At 41.1% G+C, this 24,725-nt stretch overlaps 2 protein-coding genes across 2 annotated transcripts in view; one reads left to right on the top strand and one right to left on the bottom strand.

The window, feature by feature from the left end:
- Positions 1-10,909, bottom strand: part of FANCD2 (FA complementation group D2) — a 53,846-nt gene extending 42,937 nt beyond the window's left edge. Inside the window, exons 1-9 of the mRNA XM_007451541.1 lie at positions 10,846-10,909; positions 9,142-9,282; positions 8,472-8,539; positions 8,201-8,304; positions 7,720-7,780; positions 5,961-6,013; positions 3,159-3,237; positions 1,999-2,123; positions 118-205 (exon numbers count right to left, since the gene is read on the bottom strand). Coding sequence (XP_007451603.1) covers positions 118-205; positions 1,999-2,123; positions 3,159-3,237; positions 5,961-6,013; positions 7,720-7,780; positions 8,201-8,304; positions 8,472-8,539; positions 9,142-9,282; positions 10,846-10,909 — 783 coding nt within the window. The remainder of the gene's footprint in view (positions 1-117; positions 206-1,998; positions 2,124-3,158; positions 3,238-5,960; positions 6,014-7,719; positions 7,781-8,200; positions 8,305-8,471; positions 8,540-9,141; positions 9,283-10,845) is intronic.
- A 1,966-nt stretch (positions 10,910-12,875) lies between these two features.
- EMC3 (ER membrane protein complex subunit 3) overlaps positions 12,876-24,725 on the top strand; it is a 15,707-nt gene continuing 3,857 nt past the window's right edge. The window contains exons 1-7 of the mRNA XM_007451540.1: positions 12,876-13,178; positions 18,172-18,229; positions 18,565-18,658; positions 20,556-20,660; positions 21,380-21,461; positions 23,624-23,703; positions 24,486-24,568. Coding sequence (XP_007451602.1) covers positions 13,024-13,178; positions 18,172-18,229; positions 18,565-18,658; positions 20,556-20,660; positions 21,380-21,461; positions 23,624-23,703; positions 24,486-24,568 — 657 coding nt within the window. The 5' untranslated portion in view covers positions 12,876-13,023. The remainder of the gene's footprint in view (positions 13,179-18,171; positions 18,230-18,564; positions 18,659-20,555; positions 20,661-21,379; positions 21,462-23,623; positions 23,704-24,485; positions 24,569-24,725) is intronic.

Here is a 24,725-nt window from a genome sequence, read left to right as displayed (position 1 = left end):
ATTGTTTCAAAATGAAATTTTCATTATATACGATTGGTCCAAGGCAATGACTAATTGACACTGGTTCTGGGAAGCGAGCAAGCTGGCACTCTTTCTGGAGAGCAGAGTCCTCCCTACCTTAGTCAGGAGCTTCGGCTCAAGTCGGAGGCTAGAGAGGACATCCAGGATTGGGACAGTGAGCAGAGTATTCTCTGTTAGAAGGTCACTGTGAATAGGAGAAATTTTAACAGAGCTGGGCAAATAATGACAGGAAAATCACTCAAGGTATAGGAAGAGAGGATATACTTAGTTCTAATTAAATTCTATTTATAGTATGTTTCATTAACATTCTCTTGATTAAAAAAAAAAATGCTCATTTTGAAAAATTCAAATAAACAAAGCAGAAACAAGAAGCCCTACCTCATCATCCCCACTACTCAGAGGAAACCACTACTGAGTTTAGTATATATCCTTCCTGAGAAAAGGAAAAAGAAAACCTACAACAATTTACAATGAAGTGTGATAAACATGATAGATGTAAGTAGTAGGGTTCTACAGTAGCACACAATAGAGAAGGACAGTGATGGATCCTAAGAGAAGGTTATACAAAAGGACAAGCAGGCAAAGTGGGGTATACAGTGCTATACACAGAAGGAGCATCCTGCCCAAAAGCACAAAAGCAAGAAATCACTGGACATTTTTGGAGACAGCTTTACAGACAACTACAGAAAAGGAGGTATAACAAATTGGAAGTTTTTAACTACTTCTAGGATAAATACATGGTTGCATTAAAACAAAAATAAAATTATGTAGTGATATTGTTCTCCTCTTCTTCATTATTGCCCTAACAATTAGTATTTTTCACGTAAACGTTAGTAAGCAATGGATGTCTGCAATAGATCTGACACAGCAATGTGCATTAGAATGAATCATTTAGGGACCAAAGAAGTTGATGTTTAATAAGCTCCACAAACTATGTGGATGTGCAGTCAAGACAGAGGACACCCTTGGATAGAGAAAATGTTAACAGAACGAAGGAATAATGTTTATGTCTCTGCATACCAAATTTATACACCTAATCCTAAGCCAGACTTCATATTCATGACAGATACGCAGGTCTACTCAAATATATACTCATTATTAGAAAAGAAAGAAAGTATACGGATCTACTCAAATATACACTCATTGGGGCTTCCCTGGTGGCACAGTGGTTAAGAATCCGCCTGCCATTGCAGGGGACACGGGTTCGAGCCCTGGTCTGGGAAGATCCCACATGCCATGGAGCAACTAAGCCCATACGCCACAACTACTGAGCCTGTGCTCTAGAGCCCGCAAGCCACAACTACTGAGCCCGCGTGCCACAACTACTAAAGCCCGCACACCTAGAGCCTGTACTCTGCAGGAAGAGAAGCCACCACAATGAGAAGCCCACGCACTGCAACGAAGATGCAACACAGCCAAAAATAAATAAATAAATAAAATTAAAAAACCAGGGACTTCCCTGGTGGCGCAATTGTTAAGAATCCACCTGCCAATGCAGAGGACACGGGTTTGATCACTGGTCCAGGAAGATCCCACATTGCGGAGCCACTAAGCCCACATGCTGCAACTATTGAGCCCACGCACCACAACTACTGAAACCTGTGCACTCTAGGGCCCACGTGCCACAACTACTGAGCCTGTGTGATGCAACTACTGAAGCCTGTGTGCCTAGAGCCTGTGCTCAGCAACAAGTGAATCCACTGCAATGAGAAGCCCGTGCACCGCAACAAAGAGTAGCCCCCACTCACCGCAACTAGAGAAAGCCCATGCACAGCAACAAAGACATAACGCAGCCAAAAAAAAAAAAAACAACCCACTCATTATTAGAAAAGCAAGTCAAATTCCATACCCTAGAAAGATGGGTATCATCCTCTTTTATAAAAAAAAGAAACACATTATTACTACTCTTTTTATACTGCAATGATAAGGCTCCCAAAGTGAAGTCTTGCTCAAGATGCCAACGAGGTGCTTACCCACCTGAGTTCTTTCCCCACATCAGCATGCTGGGAATCCGCTAGGATCTCAGGTAGGCTGGTGACAAAGTCATGCTGCAGGTACACTGGAGCAATACTGATTAGCTGCATGATCTTGGTGGTGAGATCCTGCAGTGGAGGAGACTATTAGAATTGTAACATTACCCAGAATAGAGAAAGACCTCCTACTCATGAAATGTAGAGCTGGAATTATTTTGTGTACAATACGACAACTACACACACACTCAAGCTCAAAGCCTAAAATCAGAGGTAAGTGACCCAGAGATTTTCACACATGAGATGGTACATAGAAAAAAAATAGGCTGGATGTCATATTATTTAATACTTTTTAAAAAATTTTTTGGCTGCACCGAGCAGCTTGTGAGATATTAGTTCCCCGACCAGGGATTGAACCCGGGCCCCTGGCAGGGAGAGTGCAGAGTCTTAACCACTGGACTACCAGGGAAGTCCAACAATTGGGGGCTCTTTTGCTTTTTTTTTCCCCGTTTCTACTGTCTTTATTTCACTTAATCTTCACAACTGTATTCCCATTTTTAAAATGTAGGGGGTATGTGTGGCTCAAGGATACACAATTAATAAGTGGCAGACCCAAAATTGCAGCCCAGATGAGATTCCAAAACTCATGTTCTTCCAAATAAAGATTTAGCCTTTGAATGTCTGACAAAAATTGGTAGAGTGATTTAAGAACTCTGGAAAAAAATGGGCCTTAAGCAACAGGCTCAAGACAGATTCAACTTTACCAAGGTGCTTAATAACAAGCAACATAAACCCAAAGAAATTTTCCTCAAAATGTAATTAAAGTAACGCATTTGCAGTGAAGTAGGATGGTTTCGGATCTCATTGCTTTTGAGAAATAAAACATAATAATAATCTCTGTACTTTGAGAAGTTAATGAATTCCTTCCAAATATTTATTTAATAAATGACATCCAGTCATCATAATTAGATACACTTCTTATTTTAGAGAAATTTAATGGGTGAAATAACCATGGTTTTCAAATTATTAAAGCTAAAAAAGATAGACAGAAAAATATGAATTCTTTGTTTAGAAAGGAAAAAATACCATGCAAATGCCAAAAGTTTGGTTAAGTGTGGAAAACATACTCTCTATAAATCCAAGAGACAGAAAAAGTCCCCAACTTACCTTACTATCCACAACTCTGTCAAGCCACTTCAGTTGATTGATGATGAGTCGAGGCATGTTGAGTCCATCACTGTTCACGCTGAATGTTAGGATGGATAAGAAGTCAGGAAAGTAGCCTTTCTGACTTACACAGCAGCAAGCATTAATACTGCATATAACATTTCAGCCATTCAGTTAACATTTACTAAACACTTACCATGCGTTGCACACTGCGCTAAACACACAGGTAATACAAAAAAAAGCATGAGACATATGCTTATGTATGTTGAGAAAGATGTCTGGAGGAAGCTGCACTAAACTGTTAGTTGCTATATCTGGGGAGGGTTTAGAGAGGGGAAGAAAAGTCTGAAGAGTATCTCTTAAAATATATGAACAATTAAAAAAAATAAAGGTAACAAACTTTAACAAATTGAGCAAGATAAATTGTTTTTAAAGGTAAACAACGGGGACTTCCCTGGCGGTGCAGTGGTTAAGACTCCGCCTGCCAATGCAGGGAACACGGGTTCAAGCCCTGGCTCGGGAAGGTCCCACATGCCGCAAAGCAACTAAGCCCATGTGCCACAACTACTGAGCCTGCGCTCTAGAGCCCGTGAGCCACAACTACTGAGTGCGCGCGCCTAGAGCCCATGCTCTGCAGCAACAGAAGCCACCGCCATGAGAAGCCCATGCACCGCAACAAAGAGTAGCCCCTGCTCGCGGCAACTAGAGAAAGCCTGCGCACAAGGCCCAAAGCAGCCAAAATAAATTAAAAAAATAAATAAAATAAAGTTTAAAACAATAAATAAAATAAGAGGTAAAAACTAATTACATCAATTTGATAAAGTACCAAGAAATGCAAGTAATTTTTACCACTATGGAAACAGAAGGCTAGATTTAGACTACGTCAAAGTACTGAAAACCACTTACGGATGCAGAGAAGTTGGCTCAGTATTAGTATTATCATTAATATAACAATATTTATTAACAATCATTAATTATCATTAATATTCATAATAAATTATTATAAATAACTTTCTAGTATTATTTCCCCTAAAATGACAGTCTCTGCCTTCTTCCCAGCCTCCTATATCTAACTTTTGGACCACCTCCAGCTCCTCTTCTTGACAGCATTCTCAGTCTTTGTTTACTATAGACAAATTTAACTGCTAAAAAAGACTTAGCCAGGACACAAAGCATAGTGCATATGCCATTCAGGCAAATCATAAATTTCTAAAGATAAATCTTCAAGTTTACTATTGTTACATACAAGACCCAGAAGCAGCACATATTAAAAAGGAGGAAATAAAAATGACCTAAATCCTCTCTCCCAGAGAGGTCCACCATTGATATACATGCGTATATGTATCTATGTAAATGTTTATGTATGTACCTTTAACAAAATACTGAGTGGAACTGTAAATACTGATTTGTAGCCTGTTTTTTCAATTAATGCATGGTATTAAATAATCCTCTTTATAATTTTTAATGTCCACATGATATTCCATTATGTGGATATACCTAATTTACTTAACCAATCTCCTATAGTTGAATATCTCAGTTTACAATTTTTGTTACTTTAAACAGTAATATTATTCATTACTGTTTTCATTCATAGGTATTGCCTTAGGATAAATTTGGAGGCATGGCTAAACATTAAAGGGTATGCAAAATCTTAGGTTTTGATATACACAAGCTACTGCCCTTCAGAGTAATTACACTGCTTTATATGTTTACCAGTGATATATGAGCATGCCTGTTCATCGCACTCAAAAAGGGAGATCCTTTGCGAGGGAAAAAAATTCTATTTATTGTTTGAAATTGTTGTATTTGACTATTAATGAACTTGAGCATTAAAAAAAAGTGTTTAATGCTCTCATATTTCTTCTCCGTGACTGTCTATTCATGACCTTTATGTACTTTTCTGTTAGGCTGCTCTTTTTTTCTCTTATTTTTTTATTATTACTATTTTTAAGTAAATTTATTCATTTTTATTTTTGGCTGCATTGGGTCTTCGTTGCTGCACACAGGCTTTCTCTAGTTATGGTGAGCGGGGGCTACTCTTCATTGCAGTGTGTGGGCTTATCACTGCAGTGGCTTCTCTTGTTGCGGAGCATGGGCTCTAGGTGCGCGGGCTTCAGTAGTTGTGGCATGTGGGCTCAGTAGTTGTGGCTGGCAGGCTCTAGAGTGCAGGCCCAGTAGCTGTGGCCCATGAGCTTAGTTGCTCTGCGGCATGTGGGATCTTCTCGGACCAGGGCTCGAACCCGCGTCCCCTGCATTGGCAGGCAGATTCTTAACCACTGCGCCACCAGGGAACTCCCTTAGTTATTTTTTAAAGTAAAAAAGAAAAAAAAAAAGTAGAAAAGAATTTTTTGCGGGGGCCACACCACGCAGCTTGCAGGATCTTAGTTCCTCCGACCAAGGATCAAACCCAGGCCCCAAGAGAGTGAAAGCCCGGAATCCTAACCACTGGACTGCCAGGAAATTCCCTTAAAGTAAATTTTTAAAAATGGTAGCTCATATGCAGTATAAAACTGAAAAGGTAAAGAACAGTATTCAGAGAATATACAACTCCAGCCAAGTGGCTCCACTCCTGGGAGACAACCACTATTACCAGTTTATTGTGTATCTTAGGAATACATGGACATATAAATAGATGAAATTTCAAAGAAAGTCACCCCAGTAAAACTTCAGTAGTCATTTAAGAATCTGGAGTCATAATAAATATGATCTTCAGACATACCAATGATGCTTCAGAGCAACCTTTTCAGAGAGAAACCTAAGTACACCAGGGTACTTTGAGCATTCCAGAGTAACTCCACTTACTTTTTGAAAATAAATTCTGGCAACTTTTCAAATAAGATTTTGATAATGGCAGGCTAAAAAAGAAGACATAGGGAGTTAGGAGATTGTCTCGAAATGTACGACAGAAATGTATAATTAGCTGTAATTCTCTCCAACAAGAGTTCTTGGAGGAAAAACCCTGCCTAATTGAAATCCTCATTATAAGAATTCCACCTGGCGGGAATGTAAATTGACATAGCCAATATAGAGAACAATATGGAGGTTCCTTATAAAACTAAAAATAGAACTACCATATGACCCAGCAATCCCACTACTGGGCATATACCCTGAGAAAACCATAATTCAAAAAGAGTCATGAAAAAAAAAAAAAAAAAAAAGAGCCATGTACCACAATGTTCATTGCAGCACTATTTACAATAGCCAGGACATGGAAGCAACCTAAATGTCCACTGACAGAGGAATGGATAAAGATGTAGCACATATATACAATGGAATATTAATGAAGCATAAAAAGAAACGAAACTGAATTATCTGTAGTGAGGTGGATGGACCTAGAGTCTGTCATTCATAGTGAAGTCAGTCAGAAAAACAAATACTGTATGCTAACACATATATATGGAATCTAAAAAAATATATATATGGTTCTAATGTACCTGGTGGCAGGACAGGAATAAAGACACAGACGTAGAGAATGTATGTGAGGACACAGGGAGGGGGAAGGGTAAGCTCGGAAGAAGTGAGAGAGTGGCATGTACTTATATATACAACCAAATGTAAAATAGTGGGAAGCAGCCACATAGCATAGGGAGATCAGCTCGGTGCTTTGTGACCACCTAGAGGGGTGGGATAGGCAAGAGTGGGAGGGAGACGCAAGGGGGAGGGGATATGGGGATATATATACACATATATCTGATTCACTTTGTTATACAGCAGAAACTAACACAACATTGTAAAACAATTATACTCCAATAAAGATTTAAAAACAAAAAAGTATGTCCACATGAATGCTGCCTATATTTTGAATATAACCTGTTGGAATACAAACATTTATCAATAATCTGTCCTCTGAAAAATTACAAAATGACTATCAAGGCAACATTAAAATAATCAGATAATCAAAAACATTATTAATTATGATGAAAATTGTTAACCCATGAAATGCAGGCCTTAACAGATTATCAAATAGTTTGCAAGAAAAGATTTCTCTTTGGAGGAACAAGAGAGCTCTTAGATTTAAGCTAACTAAATTATATTCAAGATTTCCAATGAAAAGGAATTAAGATTAACAGTGCAAGAGAAGAAAAGAGGAAAAATGAAGGACAGGGTGGGAGGGAGACTTTTCATTGTATATACATTTCTATAATTTGAGATGTTTAAAACATCTCACTGATTGTCTAATCAATAAATTAAGAGAGAAAGGAGGAGGAAAGGGGAAAGATCTAGTTAATTAGCAAATACGAAGCTAAATGGGAGATGACGCAGATGTGAATATGGCAGAGATATACAAGGTACTCAGAACACACAGGATGAAGCTTTACAAAACAGGAATCAGAGGCCGCCAGGATAAATGAGGCTTCAAGATGTATTGGGTTTATCAGCTCAGTCCAAAGACACAGATATTGCCCTACAAGATTCATGTCAGCAACAGGGCTGTGGTAACCTGTTGCAAGCCCAAACTCTCCCATTAACCCTGCTCTGCCCTGTGCTCCAGCCACTTACACTTGGGCATACACCACAAATCACATCCATTAAATGTCCACAGAAAAAGTGGCAGTCTCACCTGTAATATGTCAATCCCCAGAAGCAATTTAATGAGGCTCTTACAGTAAGATGTGCCCATGCTGTAAAAAAAAAAAAAAAAAAAAAAAAAAAGGGAGAGATTGGTTTTCTATTTTGATTTTCTTGTTTTAATGTTTTTATTATCCTTTCTCTGTAAAATTGGTTAACTATGTAATTTTTAAGGAGAAACTATCCTGTTAGATAAGAAATACAGAACATGAGAAGATAGCTTTTAAGTCACAGACAAGTGGAGTTGAAACTGTATCAACACAGGTGAGACACATTCTAGAAAACATTCTGGTTCTTAGTCTTGTTATCATAAACTTAATAATTTAAAGGTTAGGTTAAAACTTTGAGGAAAAGAGAGCTATAAATCAAAAGTAAAATTCCAAAAACTCGCATTCTGCCCCAACCCCACCTCCCAATCCAGTTAAGTGTAACACACTAAATTTCAGCAACAGTCCAGTGCTTCGTCTCCACACCTGGCTTCCTCATCCTGCAGATGTTCACAAGACAAAAGGCAGTTCCTGAAACTGTTTTGGTCCTCAATGTAAGACTCCAGGCCACTAACGAATTCTTCTACTATCTTAGTGACATTTAAAAAAAAAAAAAAAGAGTAAGATTTTTAGTTTAACATTTGCTGTCGATTAGCTAAAATCATTCAAGCCTATTCAACTTTATGCTAGTGTCTTTAAACTCCCAATTCCAGAGTACTGCTGGCAAAAACAAAAGTACTAAGGGGAAAATACATACTTTGGGATAAGAAGGATGTTTCCTCAGAGTCTGGAAGAGCTTCCTTTGGAAAACGATTTGATCCACAGCTATGAGAAAAGAAGACTAGTTGGTCCCCAGTGTCTTTAACACTTCCTACCAGAGTTTTACTTTCCTAAGACCTAGGTTCCTGTCTGATGAAACCAATAAAGATATTTCCAACCTAATTTCAGAGCCAACTCTTATAAACCCACTGCAAAACAGAATTAGCTTTTATAAAGGATAGCTACTAAGTATTCTTAAAAAAACAAAACAAAACAAAACCCAAAACCGTAGCTGGATGGAATCATCTATGCCCCCAAAGTAGGGCCTTACATGGCTTTATAAATTTTCTCCTGAAATTATTCTGACACAGATCTAATTGCTCTCCAGGTATTAATTTATTTTTTCACAAGAAAACATAAAGCAATACTAGTACATAACACTCTTCCTTAAAAAAAAAAAAAAAGGATTAGACATACTTTACTTAATATGCATTAATCAGTACCAAAGAGAATAACAACATTCTCTAAAAAGCAATTTCAGTTTCATCCTTATCTCAAGACAGATGGTGTTCCCATTTCTAATCTTCATTGCCTCTCTGGAAAATCCATGATTCAGTTCTGAGCCCTTTCACTATACCCAGACAAAAGATTTTGATTAAAATTATTACCTAGTTGATTCTGACTCTCTCCTGTCTTAAGAGTAATTCCTGATGTCTTAAGAAGCTTTACAAAGACACTGTTATTTTCTTCAACTTCATTATGAACATGAGATTTCTTTGTCTTTTTGGAAAGTGGCTGTTTCCTGGCTTCTGAAAGTAGACAAAATTTTCAAGAATGTGACAAATAGTAAAGCAAAGGTTAAAATGTAAACCCTAGAACAATAACCCTAAGAGGAAAGTTGATGGGTTCCTGAAGAACTATACTGGAACTGATGCTGCTGTGCAATTTTCTCTCTAACAAGGGTCAGCAATAATGGCTTGCAAACAAACAAATAGAACAATCAACAAATTGAATTATTTTCACTTACTGAGTTTTCATTTGAAGAATTCAAAATGTGCCACCTCTAACAAGAATGACCAGAGAAATGTTCACCAGCCAAATTCTAAAGCAGTCAGGGTGTCTCATGTGGTCTACAAACCATGGTGTTGGAATCACTGGGAAGCTTACTAAAAGCATACTCTTAGGTCATGTCCCAGAGCTACAGAATCAAAATTTCAGGGATGGAGCATGGGAATCTGAATTATTAATATGCTCTCCAGGTAAAAATCCTGACGCACACCAAAGTTTGAGAACCAACGATCAGGATATAGAGGTAGAAAGAATGCAGCAGGTTCTCCTACATCATATCTTTGAGTACAAAGCCCAGACTGATTTCATCCCAAGGCTTTCAATCCATAAGAAATAATAAAAAATAAGCAAACAAAAAACAAAAAGGTACCTGAAGTTACGTATGATTATCTACTCTTCTCCCTTAATGAAGCAACGTTAGAATTGCCTTAATAGAGTGGATGAGTGTGATGAATGAAAGACTATCAACCTCTTGTCATTGGAACCCTTAGGGCTTCTGTCAACTGCATTCTCACAGGGACAGCTTCTGTACTCTTTCTTTGCCTATGGTGTGCTTGCTTTGATATGATGCTTTTCCTTTATACATCGCCATCATAGCATTTATCTAGATCATCATTCTTAAGGCAGGAAAGAGGACCATAATATTTTTAAAGGTAAGGGACTTCCATGGCAGTCCAGTGGTTAAGATTCTGCCTCCCCATGCAGGGGACGCAGGTTCGATCCCTGGTCAGAGAACTAAGATCCCACATGCCAAAGGGCAACTAAGCCCATCCACTGCAACTACTAAGCCCACATGCCACAACTAGAGAGAAGCCCTCACACAGCAGAGGAGGATCCCACATGCTGCAACAAGATCCCGCATACCAAAACTAAGACCCAATGCGGCCAAAAATTTTAAAAAATAATAATAAATAAATATTTTTTGAAAAGTGGTGGGAAGTGGGAGAGCTTGTTTAAAATACAACCCAATCCAGAGATCCTTTAAAAACAATAAAAATAAAGGGTATAGACTATGTCGTATCTTTGTGCCCCAGCACCTAAAGGATGTACAATAGTTAAGCTCTTATGTATGTAGATTCCTCCTACGTATGTGGAGACTGAAACTCACAGACTATGGGCATGCCCAAAGTCATACATGCAATTAGAGGCAGAAATTTCATTCCAAATCTCCTGATGCTAGATTCTGTGTGCCCCATCCATTAAGCCTTGGTGACTCCAGCACTTGAAAACAGGAACTTTATAACCCTTTTAGTGCCTCACACATTTGCTACAGGAAATAAAGCAACAAATGACTAGACACTTACTAGAGGCATCTTCTGTCAGGTTCTCTTTATCCTCAGATGTTGAGAGTCTTCTTTTGGAAACCATTTTGACCAAAGCCTTTTTCAGTTAAATTGCAAATCAGGGAACAGAAATTACCTGTTAGAAGCTAAGTTCTGAGAAGTTAAAGCTATTAGCTCAAAGAAAACTATCCAAAACCAAAGACTTTGCAAAATGCTATCTAAATCCAGGTGCTGAGAAAATTTCAACTCCTCTATCTGCTCAAAACTCCCTTGTTTTCAAGACTTGCTTACCTAGTTGCCTCTTTAGCCACACCGTTTCCCTCTTGCTGAAAGATAAAACCCACAGTTCTCTGACATTTAAGATCCTTCATCATCTAGCCACAGTCTACTGCTCCTTTAACTCATTAACCCAATACTATATGCTAGGGACTGTGCTAGGTGCTGGGGTTACAACTGTGAACCAAATACAATCCCTGTCCTCAGGGAGTTTACTACATAGTACCAAGTAGTCCTGATGTAGTTATAAAAGAAAAGTGCAGGCCTTCCCTGGTGGCGCAGTGGTTGCGAGTCCGCCTGCTGATGCAGGGGACACGGGTTCGTGCCCCGGTCCGGGAAGACCCCACATGCCACGGAGCGGCTGGGCCCGTGAGCCATGGCCACTGAGCCTGCGCTCCGCAATGGGAGAGGCCACAACAGTGAGAGGCCCGCGTACCGCAAAAAAAAAAAAGTGCAGGGTGCTATGAGGAAATCTAGTCTAGTTGGCGGTGATGAAGAAAAGCAGGGACAATTTCTCAGGGATAATCTCTTTGAGAAAGTGATTTTTAAGCAGAGACCTGAGGGTTGAAATAAGAGTCAGCCAGTAGAAGAGGTATGAGAAGAGTGGTCCAGGCAGAGAAAAACTCAACACTGAAACAGCGAGAGCGTAGAGTGAGAAACGAGCCTGCAGAGGTAGGGGAGGGCCTGAACGACAGGGAGTTCTATTCCGTAAACTAGAACCTTCCTGTTTTCAGTGCTTTTGCATAAGATGTTGTTTTCACCTGAAACGCTCTTACCGACTGGAAATTACTCCTCCTCCTTAAAGACTCAGTCAAATGTCATCTTCCTCCCCAAGGGAGATTACTACTCCAGCTTCCCTGCTCCAGAGTATATGTAGGAGCCCTTACAATGCACTAGACTGTGGGGCTCCTTGAGAGCAGGAACCCAGTGTCCTTTATTTCAGGTATCCCTAGTGCCCAGCACGGTACCTGGCATAAAAAAAATTTCCGAGAATATTCGCTAAATGAGAATGGCTGGCAGGCAGGTAAATACTAACAGCTAATAAAAACTATTTTAAGTGCTTTACATTTGATACGTCATTTATGCCTCACAAAACGTTTTGAGGTAGCTACCATTATTCTCACATTCAGTGGCAGAGCTGGGATTCCAATTTAGCAATCCGGCTCCAGGATCTGCCTCTTAACTACCACCTACACTTACTCTTGATTATAATAGTCCCTTCCAAAAATATTTACCATTTACTATTTACCAAGCGTCATGCTAAGCGTTTTCTTTATCCGTTGCCTCGTTTACTACTTATAACCATTACCAGCCATTCTGTCGATGGAAAAACTAAGGCAAGTCAGGGCCTCCTGACTTCAGGGCACACGCCCGTAACACGTGCTAACCGGTCCCGCTTCCAGAGAAGCCTGAAAGCCGGGGAGACCGGACGGGCTGCCCGGACCAGGTCCTCCGGGGAGGGAGCAGGGGTCAAGTCCCTCCTCACTTCGTCATTTTAACGACGCAAGGAGGTACCTGGGAGGATCATCCCACGACAAGACAGTTGAGGGAAGCTGAGGTTCGGGGCGCGGAGGCCCAGAAGGAAAGGCCGGGCTCTGCCGGGGCCTCTAGAGGAGACGACCGCTGCCCCACTCACCCACCGAGAAGCCGCTGTTGCCCCTCCTTTTCGACTTTCCCGCGCGGTACAACGCCACACTAACGCCACCGAAGCGCGCCTCGCCGTGACGTCAAAGTTCCGCGCCGGAAGCCGGTGGCCGCGCGGCCCGGCGGGGGGCAGGGCACAAGGGCAGAGGCTGAGGTGGGGTTCCGGGCTCGCCTGGCTGAGGGGCGTGAGAAGGCCCGGGGGCGAGCTCGACTAGCAGACCTGCGCCCCGGTGAAGATCGACCCGGCTACAGCTGGCCGGGAGCCGGCGCTCTGTGAAGATGGCAGGGCCGGAGCTGCTGCTCGACTCCAACATCCGCCTCTGGGTGGTCCTGCCTATCGTTATTATCACCTTCTTCGTGGGCATGATTCGCCACTACGTGTCCATCCTGCTGCAGAGCGACAAGAAGCTCACCCAGGAACAAGTCTCCGACAGGTCAGCTCCCTCCCCTCTACGGCGATCTCACTCTCTCGTGACCTTTGGCAAGAAAATGCAGGGGTTATGTCAGTTTGCCCGGGTTCACATCGCGCCCCCGCTAGCTGACTGTCCTTGGCCGAGTTACCCCTGTGTTTCACTTTCTTCATCTGCAAAAGGACGATGACACCAGGACATGCCTCATAGAGCAGGCGTGGGGATTAAATTTTAGATGATGTCTGTAAAACATTTCTCTAGATACAGTATAAGTTTCCATGAGCCTGAATGATCACAAAATGGGACATTTGGTTTCCTAAATTAAGTTTTAGTGCCTCGAAAGTTACTAAAATTTTTCTAAAATGTGTTAAACCAAAACTGAAAAATACACAAATAAAAAAATATTAGACCATATTTGGGAATAGAATGTATGTAAAAAGTGGTTCTCAAGATTGAAGAATACACTGACTCTTCGGAAAGGAAAAAAAAAACTAGAGTTTTATTTTAAGAAAATGTTTTTCAGTTGCAAATTACCACTGCAAAACAGGAACTTTCCCTTTATAACCAGTACAAGGACTTATTTTTAGATATTAATGGAAATGAAAATGCAAAATTAAAAATTTCTTGTAGAATTTGCAGACCTTAGAGAAACTGAGTGTTTAGAACGTATAGGATAATTTAAGTTTGCCTTGCTTCAGGATTTAAATGCCTCAAGGTCACGATTCTCAACCCCACTTCTGCAAAATTGCTCAGCAGTATAGAGACCTAGCCGAATTTCTGTTCAGCCTGTGGAAGTGCTGAATTATCTATAGTGAACAAGGTTTTCTTGATGACCAACCATGTGCCCTGCACTGTGCTGTATGCTCTGGGGTACAAAATATGACAAGGTCAAGATCCTACTCTCAGGGAGTTTCAGTCCAAGTGATAAAACATGCACAAGGAAAATAGGACATACCATTAACTTAGTGCTTAGGATATGCCAGTACAGTGGTAATCACTTTAAATGACATAATATATGGGAAAAATTCAGCTTAAAGTCCTTCAGTATTTCCTTTTTGCTCTTTAAAAAAAAAATGTGGTAAAACACACATAACATAAAATTTTCCATTTCGACTGTTTTTAAGTATACAATTCAGTGGCATTAAGTACATTCACATTGTTGTGCAACTGTCACCACCGTCCACTTCCAGAATATTTTCCACATCCCTAACAGAAACTCTGAGCCTATTAAATAACGACTCATTTCCTTCTCCCTCAGCCCCTGGGACCCACCGTTCTACTTTCTATCTCTAGGTACTTCATATAAGTGGAATCATACAGTATGTGTCCCTTTGTGTCTGGCTCATTTCATTTAGTATGACGTGTTCATGGTTCATCCATGTTGTTGCAAATGAGGGGTTTCCTTTTTTTCATGGCTGAATAATATTCCAGTGTGTGTGTGTCTACATATATATCATGTTGTCTTTATCCTTTCAAGGATAAAGGTTGTTTCAAGGTTGTTTCCATATCTGGGCTATTGTGATTCATACTGCAATGCACATGGGGATGCAAATATATATATATATATTTTTTAATGTGATTCTATTCTACTTTTAATTTTTTGTGGAACCTCCATACTATTTTCCATAAAGGTTGTACCGGTTTACATTCCCACCAGCAGGGGTTTCCTTTCCTCCCCCTTTTGCTTTTAAGATAAAGACTAAAATACAGTGGAACCCTTAAAAAGAAAGGAATCATGTTACATGGTACAACATAGATAAACCTTAAGGACATTAAGCTAAGTAAAAGAAACCAGACCCCAAAAGACAGTATCTGTATGATTCCACTTATGTGAAGTATCTAAAATAGTCAAATTCACAGAACATATTGATAGAATGGTGGTTACCAGGAGCTGGGAGAGGGGGAATGGGGGAGTTACTGTGCAATGGGAAGAGTTTCAGGTTTGCAGGATGAAAAAGTTCTGGAGATCTATTTCACAACAATGTGAATACACTTAACACTGCTGAACTGTGCGCTTACATGTGGTAAAGGTGGTAAATTTTGTTACATATTTTTCACCACAATTTTTTTAAAAAGCATTGGGACTCACATGGCCTTGCATAGTCTGGCTCTTGCCAACCTCTCAAGCCCTGTCTCACCACATTTCTGTAGTCCTCTTTCTTCCAGCCTTTTCATGGCCTTTTCTCAGGTCCTCAGAGACATATAGTGCTTACTCCTCCCTCAACAGCTGTTCCCTCCAGCGCGTGGCCAAGGTAATCTCTACTCATCCTTAAGATTTCAACGTCATCATACTGCCTCAGCAAAGCTTTCTCCAAGACCTCGACTTACTAGACTCAGTCACATCCCCCATTCATCTCTCCTTCCTAGGACATAACAGATGAATTTCACATTTATTCCTGTGGTTATTTGATTAATGTTTTTCTCCCCCACTAAACTTTAATTTTCTGGAGATACTTGCTTTTTGATCACTGTTGTTCATGTCACCTAACATGGCACTCAGAAGCTCAAGAAGTATTTCTTCAATGAGAATAAATCTGTTATTATACACAATATGAATGGAGGCGTAGGGAATTTAAATGACTCACCCAAGATCACATAATTAACAAGTGGCAGAGCAAAGACTTAAACCCATCAGTCCAACATCAGAGCTTAAATTCTTACCCATTATTGGAGACCCAGTGCTTCTTAAATTGTCAGTGGTAAAGGACCAATTATTTTGGTTTTTCAATTTCCAATTTATCTCAGACTGGTGCTTTTGTAAAATTTTTTGATCACATATTTGGATGTTGTGACAATGTCAATTTACTATAAAGGTTTCTAAACCCTCACTCTCAGTGACTTTTCTTACCTCGTCACAGACCAGTGTCCAGTGTTGGTACACAGGCCACATTGTAAATAGCTTTATTTATTTAAAAGATGTCTTTATTTATTTTTTAATTTATTTTTGGCTGCATTAGGTCTTCATTGCTGCGCATGGACTTTCTCTAGTTGTGGCGAGTGGGGGCTACTCTTCGTTGCAGTGCGTGGGCTTCTCATTGCGATGGCTTCTCTTCTTGCAAAGCATGGGCTCTAGGTGCACGGGGTTCAGTAGTTGTGATGCATGGGCACAGTTGTTGTGGCTCATGGCCTCTAGAGCGCAGGCTCAGTAGTTGTGGCACACGAGCTTAGCTGCTCCGCGGCATGTAGGATCTTCCCGGACCAGGGCTTGAACCCGTGTCCCCTTCATTGGCAGGCAGATTCTTAACCACTGCACCACCAGGGAAGTCCGTGAATAGCTTTAGACTAGCTCCCAGGGAACGAAACATATCACCTGTCACCTCTGTAGGCTTGTGTATAGAGCAGTCAGCTGTACAGTATAATGAGGTCAAGAGGAGGAGGACCAGAGAGAATTCCATGAGGCCACTGGGCATCAAGAAGAGTTCCATGGAATGCTACTCAGCCATAAAGAGGAATGCAGTGTTGCCATCTGCAGCAACATGGATGGACCTAGAGAATATTATGCTTAGTGAAATAAGCCAGACGAAGAGAAATACTATATCACTTATATGTGAAATCTAAAATATAATACAAATGAATCTATATAGAAAACAGAAACAGGGTCATAGACATAGAAAACAAACTTATGGTTACCGAAGGGCACCAGGAGGCGGGGAGGAACAAATTATGAGTATGGGATTAACAGATACAAACTACTGTACCTAAAATAGATAAGCAACAAGGCTTTACTGTATAACACAGGGAATTATATCTAATATCTTGTAATAACCTATAATGGAAAATAATATGCAAAAAAAAAAACTGAATCACTATGCTGTATCCCTGAAACTAATGCAATATTGTAAATCAACTATACTGCAATTAAAAAAAGAGTTCTAGGGCTTCCCTGGTGGCGCAGTGGTTGAGAGTCCTCCTGCCAATGCAAGGACGCGGGTTCGTGCCCCGGTCCGGGAAGATCCCACATGCCGCGGAGCGGCTGGGCCCGTGAGCCATGGCCGCTGAGCCTGCGCGTCCGGAGCCTGTGCTCCACAACGGGAGAGGCCACAACAGTGAGAGGCCCGCGTACCGCAAAAAAAAAAAAAAAGAGTTCTATGGAGAAGGTGGGATTTGAAAAGGGTGTTGGGGCATGATGAGGTAGAATTGGTGAGGGAGGGGGCACTAGAGCAATCCCAGCACATGGAGAAGTTAGAATATGCATAAGGTGACAACGGGACCCTAAGTGTACCGGCTGACTGCTTAGAGCAGATGGTCTACATTGTGGAGTAGACAGAAAACCAAGAACGGTTTTCTTGTGTTCATTTCTGTATACAGTTTTTTTCACTTTTCAAGAAGGATTTCCATTTAACTTAAGGAGGTTTTTTATTCCCCTCATTAAAACAACCTTTGAAAATCTAGAAAAAATTAGCATTTTTATCTCTTCTGTGTGATGTTTGTATCTTAGCACTGCCTACTTGTGGCATTACACTTTGTTATCTGTAATGATCAATTATGTTCAAGTATCAGATAATTTCATTTATTAATTCAATAAGTATTTATTGAAAGCTTACTAACAGCCTGAATCCTGAGTACAATTTCTATTTGTTGTCTGTCAGGTAACAATCCTGTCAAGTCTTGTACTCACTTCTCTGTTGGGTTTAAGAACTTCCTTCGTTTATCCTCACCCTTCCTCCCTCCTCCTGGCCCCAGGTCTTCTGAGTAGCATCCAACTGCTACTCTTTTCACTCAGAGAAAGTTCCTTCTTAGCTCATTATAAAGTAAGAAAAAGCTGAGCGTAATGTCCCAAATGTGCCTTCCTCAGAAATCTTTGTTCAGGAGCAGTCACTTCTGAAAAATGCTCTTTTGGAAAGCTCATTGTTGGGTTAAATATGTTCTACTGGTTTTAAGGACACTGAAAGTTTCCGCACAGAGCTATTGCCAAATAGGCCCTGTGTTGTGTTTAAATAGGTGTTCTACTTTATTCTCTCATTTTCTTCTAGTGTTTCGCTTTTAAAAATCTCATTGTCTTGGTTGTATTTTTCAGTCAAGTCCTAATTCGAAGCAGAGTCCTCAGGGAAAATGGAAAATACATTCCCAAACAGGTACGCATAAATGAGTAAAAAAGCTCCACGATTCACTGTTGAGGGCAGTAGATATCTGAATGTTTTATAAGGGGATTCTTCAGGGAAAGCTGAAGGCGGGCAAGTCAGTAATTAAGCTGTGTCCTGGTGGGGTTTGCTGTCATTGTGACCTTGCCCTTCTTGGGAAATTGTTTTTAAATGTGACTCAGCTAAAGTGTCAGGTCGGCTGCCAAGTAGGCTGCCAGCTCTGAGTGTAACAGCATATTCCAAGGGCCTTCTGACTAAACCTTGGGGGAATAATTTGACAATGTGCTATGTCACAGTTTTAAGACTTAAAAAGTTCTTTTTTCTACTAGTCTTTCCTGACACGAAAATATTACTTCAACAACCCAGAAGATGGATTTTTCAAAAAAACTAAAAGGAAGGTTGTTCCTCCTTCTCCTATGACTGGTATGTTTATTCCCTTCTCTCATCTTTAAGGAAGACTTTTAACATTATTGGGGGGATGGGCAGGGAGGATGTGGTTTTATTTGAAATTTAAATTTTACAAGACAGTAATCTAAGGGACCTTAGGGATCATCGGATACAGGGATCTACAGAAGTGGGGTTCTCTTTTTCCAGTGAATCTTCAGGGAACCCCAGTGTATAAAGTGGATTAAAAAAAGAGCTCTCAGGGCTTCCCTGGTGGCACAGTGGTTGAGAGTCTGCCTGCCGATGCAGGGGACACAGGTTCGTGCCCCGGTCCGGGAAGATCCCACATGCCACGGAGCGGCTAGGCCCGTGAGCCATGGCCGCTGAGCCTGCGGGTCCAGAGCCTGTGCTCTGCAACGGGAGAGGCCACAACGAGGAGCACAGCTGGAAAGCATTCCAGTCCCGGGTCCCATCCAGTGCCTGGATCCTACTGCTGACAGATGACCTCCAGATTCTGCCTGACTGCTTCCTTAGACCATCCATTTCTTTATCAGACATGATTGCTTGGCCTGCCCTACAGTTTTTCCTCTAACAGATTTCTTACTTTCTCTGATCTCAGTCATGTGAAAAATACAGCATCTTTAAAGTAAAACAAAATAACTTATTATTCAGTGTTGCCTATCCACTCATTTCAGTACCTATTTCTTTAGGTGAGATAACCAGTTATTTTAAACCTAGACAGAAGATGCTGGAATTGATTTTAATAAGTCTTTTAGAAAACCTACAAGAAAAAAAAGACCAATAAGTATATGAAAAGATACTTGACATCACTAAAATCAGTGGAATGCAAATTAAAACAAGATGTCATTTTTAGCCCATTAAACTGGCAAAGATTGAAAAGCTTGACCAAAACTGCTACTGTCAAGGTCATGGGAAGTTAGGCCCTCTCACTGTTGTTGAAAGTCAGTTTTAAATGGTCAAATCCCCTGGCCCAGAAATTCTTCTAAGAGTTTCTCTTACAGAAACACTTACATAAACATGCAGATTTATGTACAAGGAAGTTGGTAACACTATTTATTGGCCAAAAAACCAAACAAACAAACAAAAAAACAATCTATAGGCCTACCCAGAAGTGATGAGTGACCACACAGTGGACTCCCATGCAGACATTAAAAATAATAAGAGATATTATACCAATGTGGAAACACCATTCACAATATGTTAACTTTTTAAAATTAAGAAGCAGAATAGGGACTTCCTTGGTGGCACAGTGGTTAGGAATCCGCCTGCCAATGCAGGGGACATGTGTTCGAGCCCTGGTCCGGAAAGATCCCACATGCCATGGAGCAACTAAGCCCGTGCACCACAACTACTGAGCCTGCACTCTAGAGCCCGCGAGCCACAATGACTGAGCCCATGTGCCACAACTACTGAAGCCTGCGCACCTAGAGCCCATGCTCCGCAACTAGAGAAGCCACCGCAATGAGAAGCCCGTGCACCACAACAAAGAGTAGCCCCTGCTCACCGCAACTAGAGAGAGCCCGCGCGCAGCAACGAAGACCCAACGCAGTCAAAAAACAAAACAAACAAAAAAAAAAAGTAGCAGAATAGTAAGCATAGTATCCCTTTATATGTGTGTATATATATATATATATATAGAGAGAGAGAGAGAGAAACTATTGTGTGTATATTCATGTATAATTGCATATGTACGTTTTTATAGAATATAAAGATGGAAGGAGATAAAACAGTTAAAAATGTTCAGAGAGTAGGCTCAGAGGAACTGTCTGCATCCTGTGTTTCTATGTCGTTTGAATTTTTTATAATGAGCTTGTATTAACTTTAATTATCAACTAAATTAAAAACTTACAGAAAATAGGAGTAAGTCCCTGCCAACAGTGGTAACAGGTATTGGTTTCTTGTGTTTTTGTCTTAGATCCCACTATGCTCACAGACATGATGAAGGGCAATGTCACAAATGTCCTCCCTATGATTCTTATTGGTGGATGGATCAACATGACATTTTCAGGCTTTGTCACAAGTAAGTTACAGACCCAGAAGACTTCAGGTTTACTTCATCTGTGATCCTTTCCCATGACCCTATTCAGAAATCCAAGGGCTGCTGAGACACTACTATCACGGGTCCTATGTTCTCTAGTGGAAACTGATAAGTCTTTGAACAAAAAAATTTAATATTCTCTGATTTTATGGCTCTTATCCCAAAAAGATCATAAATTCATGATGTGGTTGCTTTTTTACTAATAGGGACTCAAACAAGTGGCTTGCTAGTTTATAACCGAAACTAGTTTGATATTCTAGTGAGTAGGGGAAGGGAAGCCTATTTCTGTCTTGACTTCATTTTCTAGGTGTTGGGGTGAGTTGTTGGTCAATTTGTTTGTAAGCTGCTTTGATTTAAATGAACTAGGTTTCTCAGTAATGTAGTTCTTTGTGTGTATGTATTCCACTTTGGGCTTAACAGATCAGTGCAAGTTTCTTTTCCAGATTTGGGGACACAGCTCAGTTTGAGCCCCTGCTTCTTAAGCACTAGAGAAGCTGGTGTTATTCAAGGAACTAGAGCAGAGTGACATTTGACTGTTAATTCTTCAGAAGGTGACACACATCTCCTTGTGGAAATCATTTTCTAAACACTGTATGGTACAGATTTCCCACCTCCTCGGGGAAAGAATATGTGCATCACACTTAAACTGTTCTACAAAGGAAGGTGGGAGTGATTCTGAATTTTTTCTTTCCTCTCTGCAGCCAAGGTCCCGTTTCCACTGACCCTCCGTTTTAAGCCTATGCTACAGCAAGGAATTGAACTACTCACATTAGATGCCTCCTGGTAAGGACTTCCTTCTATTTAATAAAAACACCAACCAAAATCTAAAACAGAGATCTCTTAAAGAACAAGATTTCCAGTTTGCCTGCTTCACTGGAATAGGTTTTTGGAGCTTTTCTCATTGAAACTCCACTCAATGCCACAGGTGGATTATGGCAACTTTTACATGAGTCTTGCAAAAGGAGAGAATGTATCAGCCTCTTTAATTAATTAATTTTATTTTTGGCTGCGTTGAGTCTTCGTTGCTGCACACGGGCTTTCTCTAGTTGTGGCGAGCGGGGGCTATTCTTCATTGCAGTGCGCGGCCTTCTCATTGCGATGGCTTCTCTTGTTGCAGAGCACAGGCTCTAGGTGCGCGGGCCTCTGTAGTTGTGGCACACGGACTCAGTAGCTGTGGCTTGCGGGCTCTAGAGCACAGGCTCAGTAGTTGTGGTGCAGGGGCTCCGTTGCTCCGCGGCTTGTGGGATCTTCCTGGACCAGGGCTCAAACCCATGTCCCCTGCATTGGCAGGCAGATTCTTAACCACTGCGCCACCAGGGAAGCCCTACATCAGGCTCTTTTTCCCTAGCATCTTGGGGCTTAGGAGTCCAAGAGCAGATGTGTCCACCCCAAGAAATTTAAAAGATAAAGCCAGGAACTCTGGCCAAGGCAGACTTTTTAGCAGTACATACCCTGGAGCTTATGGAAGTGGATGTTGGTATTCTTTTTTCCAAAATACATTACTGCTAATAACAACATTAATCCTTTTCATTGGTACCAGTCACTATTCTAAGGATTTTCCATATATTATTTTATAATACATGGAAACCCTATGAAGTAATTGGAGACATTGAGATTTGACCACAAACCTGTCCAAATCCAACACTCGTGTCTTACCATTCTGTTTTTCCTAGCCAGAGTAATAAAACCCAAAATCTGAAGAGCTCTTAGAGCACTGCTACAGCCTCTGGAATGCAGCAGTGCCTCTTCATGTGGTCTCTCCAGATTATTTTGTCTGTGGCTTCCCAAAGACTAGCATCTAAAGGGAGCCAAACAGTAGGAGGAGGAGGAGAATGGGCAACGGGGGTAACCAGTGCTGATCTTGACTCACTCCCCGGTTGGAGCAGAGCAGTCTCTGGTTGTTTGGGAGGGACAGGATAGACCAGGTGCTGGGAGAGTCTTGGCTATGCGCCCTTCCCCCAGAGGAGAAAAGCTATATTTAATATGAGTAGCATGACTCTATTAAACCTTGACCTTCCAGTCTCATGTGGGCTAAACAAAAACTTCATGGGCTGGAGAAAAGCTTTTTTATCTTTTCTCAGCACCTGACATACTCGCGTGGACAAAGGAGCCTAGAACCGGATATAAACTAGCTTACCAACCTGCAGCATTATGTACAGATAGGTGTGACCCAAGTATTGGAATGAAGTGTGGGTTCTTTCCATCTCTGTATCATTTCTTATACTCTTTAGTTTTTATTATATGCGAGCATATTAACTTTATTGGGGTAAGGTGGGAAACCTAAGCTAAGGAGAGCTTTGATGATAATAGTTCAAAACTTGGGATGGCTTTCCCAGTTGCTACAGTCTTCAGTATGAAGCCCACCAACACTTGTGATTCCTCCTAGAGAATGGAATTCAGGACAGGAGGCCTCTTTCTATTTATATTTTATGTACTTAAGTATTGTTTACATTTATTATATATAACAAGTGTGTGTTGTTTTTATGATTACAGATAATAAATGGTTTGAAAACCCATTATGTATGAAGGAAAAATTAAATTAAACAAAGCTTGCATTCCCTGATAAAATGAAGCACACCAGTTGTGAGTTCAGTTCCTGCTACTGAATGCCAAAGAATTTATCACCTAGCTGGAAGGAGCAGTTTGCCTCCATATATTACCTTAGTTTATCCTCATGGCAACTCTGTGAAGTGAGTGGAGGAATTGAGATTTGACCCCAAAGTCTGTCCAAATCCAGTGCTCAGCTTTTCACATGCAGAGAGCTATAACTATTTGTAACATGGCCTTCACAACTTGTGTTTCTTCTTTGGTTGTGCTTTGGATGACTATAGCCTGCCCCAGGTGATTCCTTTACATACTCTGAACAACTCTGGATGGTAGAAAAGTGTGTGAACTAGGTTAATTCTGAAATAACTTACCTACATTGTTTCACTTTTGCTTCCTAGGGTGAGTTCTGCATCCTGGTATTTCCTCAATGTCTTTGGGCTTCGAAGCATTTACTCTCTGATTTTGGGCCAAGATAATGGTAAGAAGCAAATGCTTCAGTAGATGCTGAGTCATTCATGCCAGGGCCACAGTGATCATGTAGGCTGTGCTGTTTGTGAACACAGTCAGATACAGTGCTTCATGCCTTAAACGTGGTCAGAAGTTTCTGAGCTATTCTGAGCCTTAAAAACCCCAGGGTCAGACTGAAGATCTGAATTCTCCTTGGTAATCATGGGGACAGTATTTAGTTGCCCAGAGTCTGATGCCCTCCTGTGAGGGATCCAGCGCCAGCAATACAAGCCTGTAAACCTGAAGCTGAAAGAAGGCCGGCTTTGATCAGTTTACTCATTGGCTAGAGTTCCTGCTGGTGTCAATCCTGGCTCTCTTACTTAATAGCTGGGACCTTGGGCAAGTTACTTAACCACTCCAGTCCTCTGTTTGCCTATCTGTAAAATAGGGACCTTAATAATTGACTCCTGGGTTTGTTGTTAGGAGTAGATGAGGTGGATACATAAAGTACTTAGTGAAGTACCTGGCATGTAGGAGTTGCTCAGTAACTGATGGCTGTTGTTAGTGTTACTTAAATTTGAAATAAAGTTGAGCACTTCCTTTAGTTATCTTCCGTCTCCTGCTATTATCATGTCCATGTTTCAGAAGAGGTAAAGTGCTTTCACATAGTGCGTGACAGGGCCAGTGAACTGTCATATGATTCTCTAACCCACTACCAAGCATCTGTAAGTGCTGTGTAAGGACCATCCTTCTCCGAGGGTCCTGGGTGCTTTCTGCGCCCTGGCACTCATGCGGATGTGTCTTACGCTGCAGCTGCTGACCAATCACGGATGATGCAGGAACAGATGACTGGAGCAGCCATGGCCATGCCTGCAGACACCAACAAAGCTTTTAAGGTACACTCACTTCTCCTCCGAACTTCACTGAAGCTCGGAAAGGTGTTACCAGAGTTACCTTTAAAGATGAATTTCCTGGGCTTCCCTGGTGGTGCAGTGGTTGAGAGTCCGCCTGCCGATGCAGGGGACACGGGTTCGTGCCCCGGTCCGGGAAGAT

The sequence above is a fragment of the Lipotes vexillifer genome, unplaced genomic scaffold (assembly GCF_000442215.2).
Source record: "Lipotes vexillifer unplaced genomic scaffold, Lipotes_vexillifer_v1.1 scaffold261, whole genome shotgun sequence".
Lineage (NCBI taxonomy): Eukaryota > Metazoa > Chordata > Mammalia > Artiodactyla > Lipotidae > Lipotes > Lipotes vexillifer.
The sequence above is the reverse complement of the archived record's forward strand: the minus strand, read 5'-3'. Positions and strand labels throughout refer to the sequence as shown.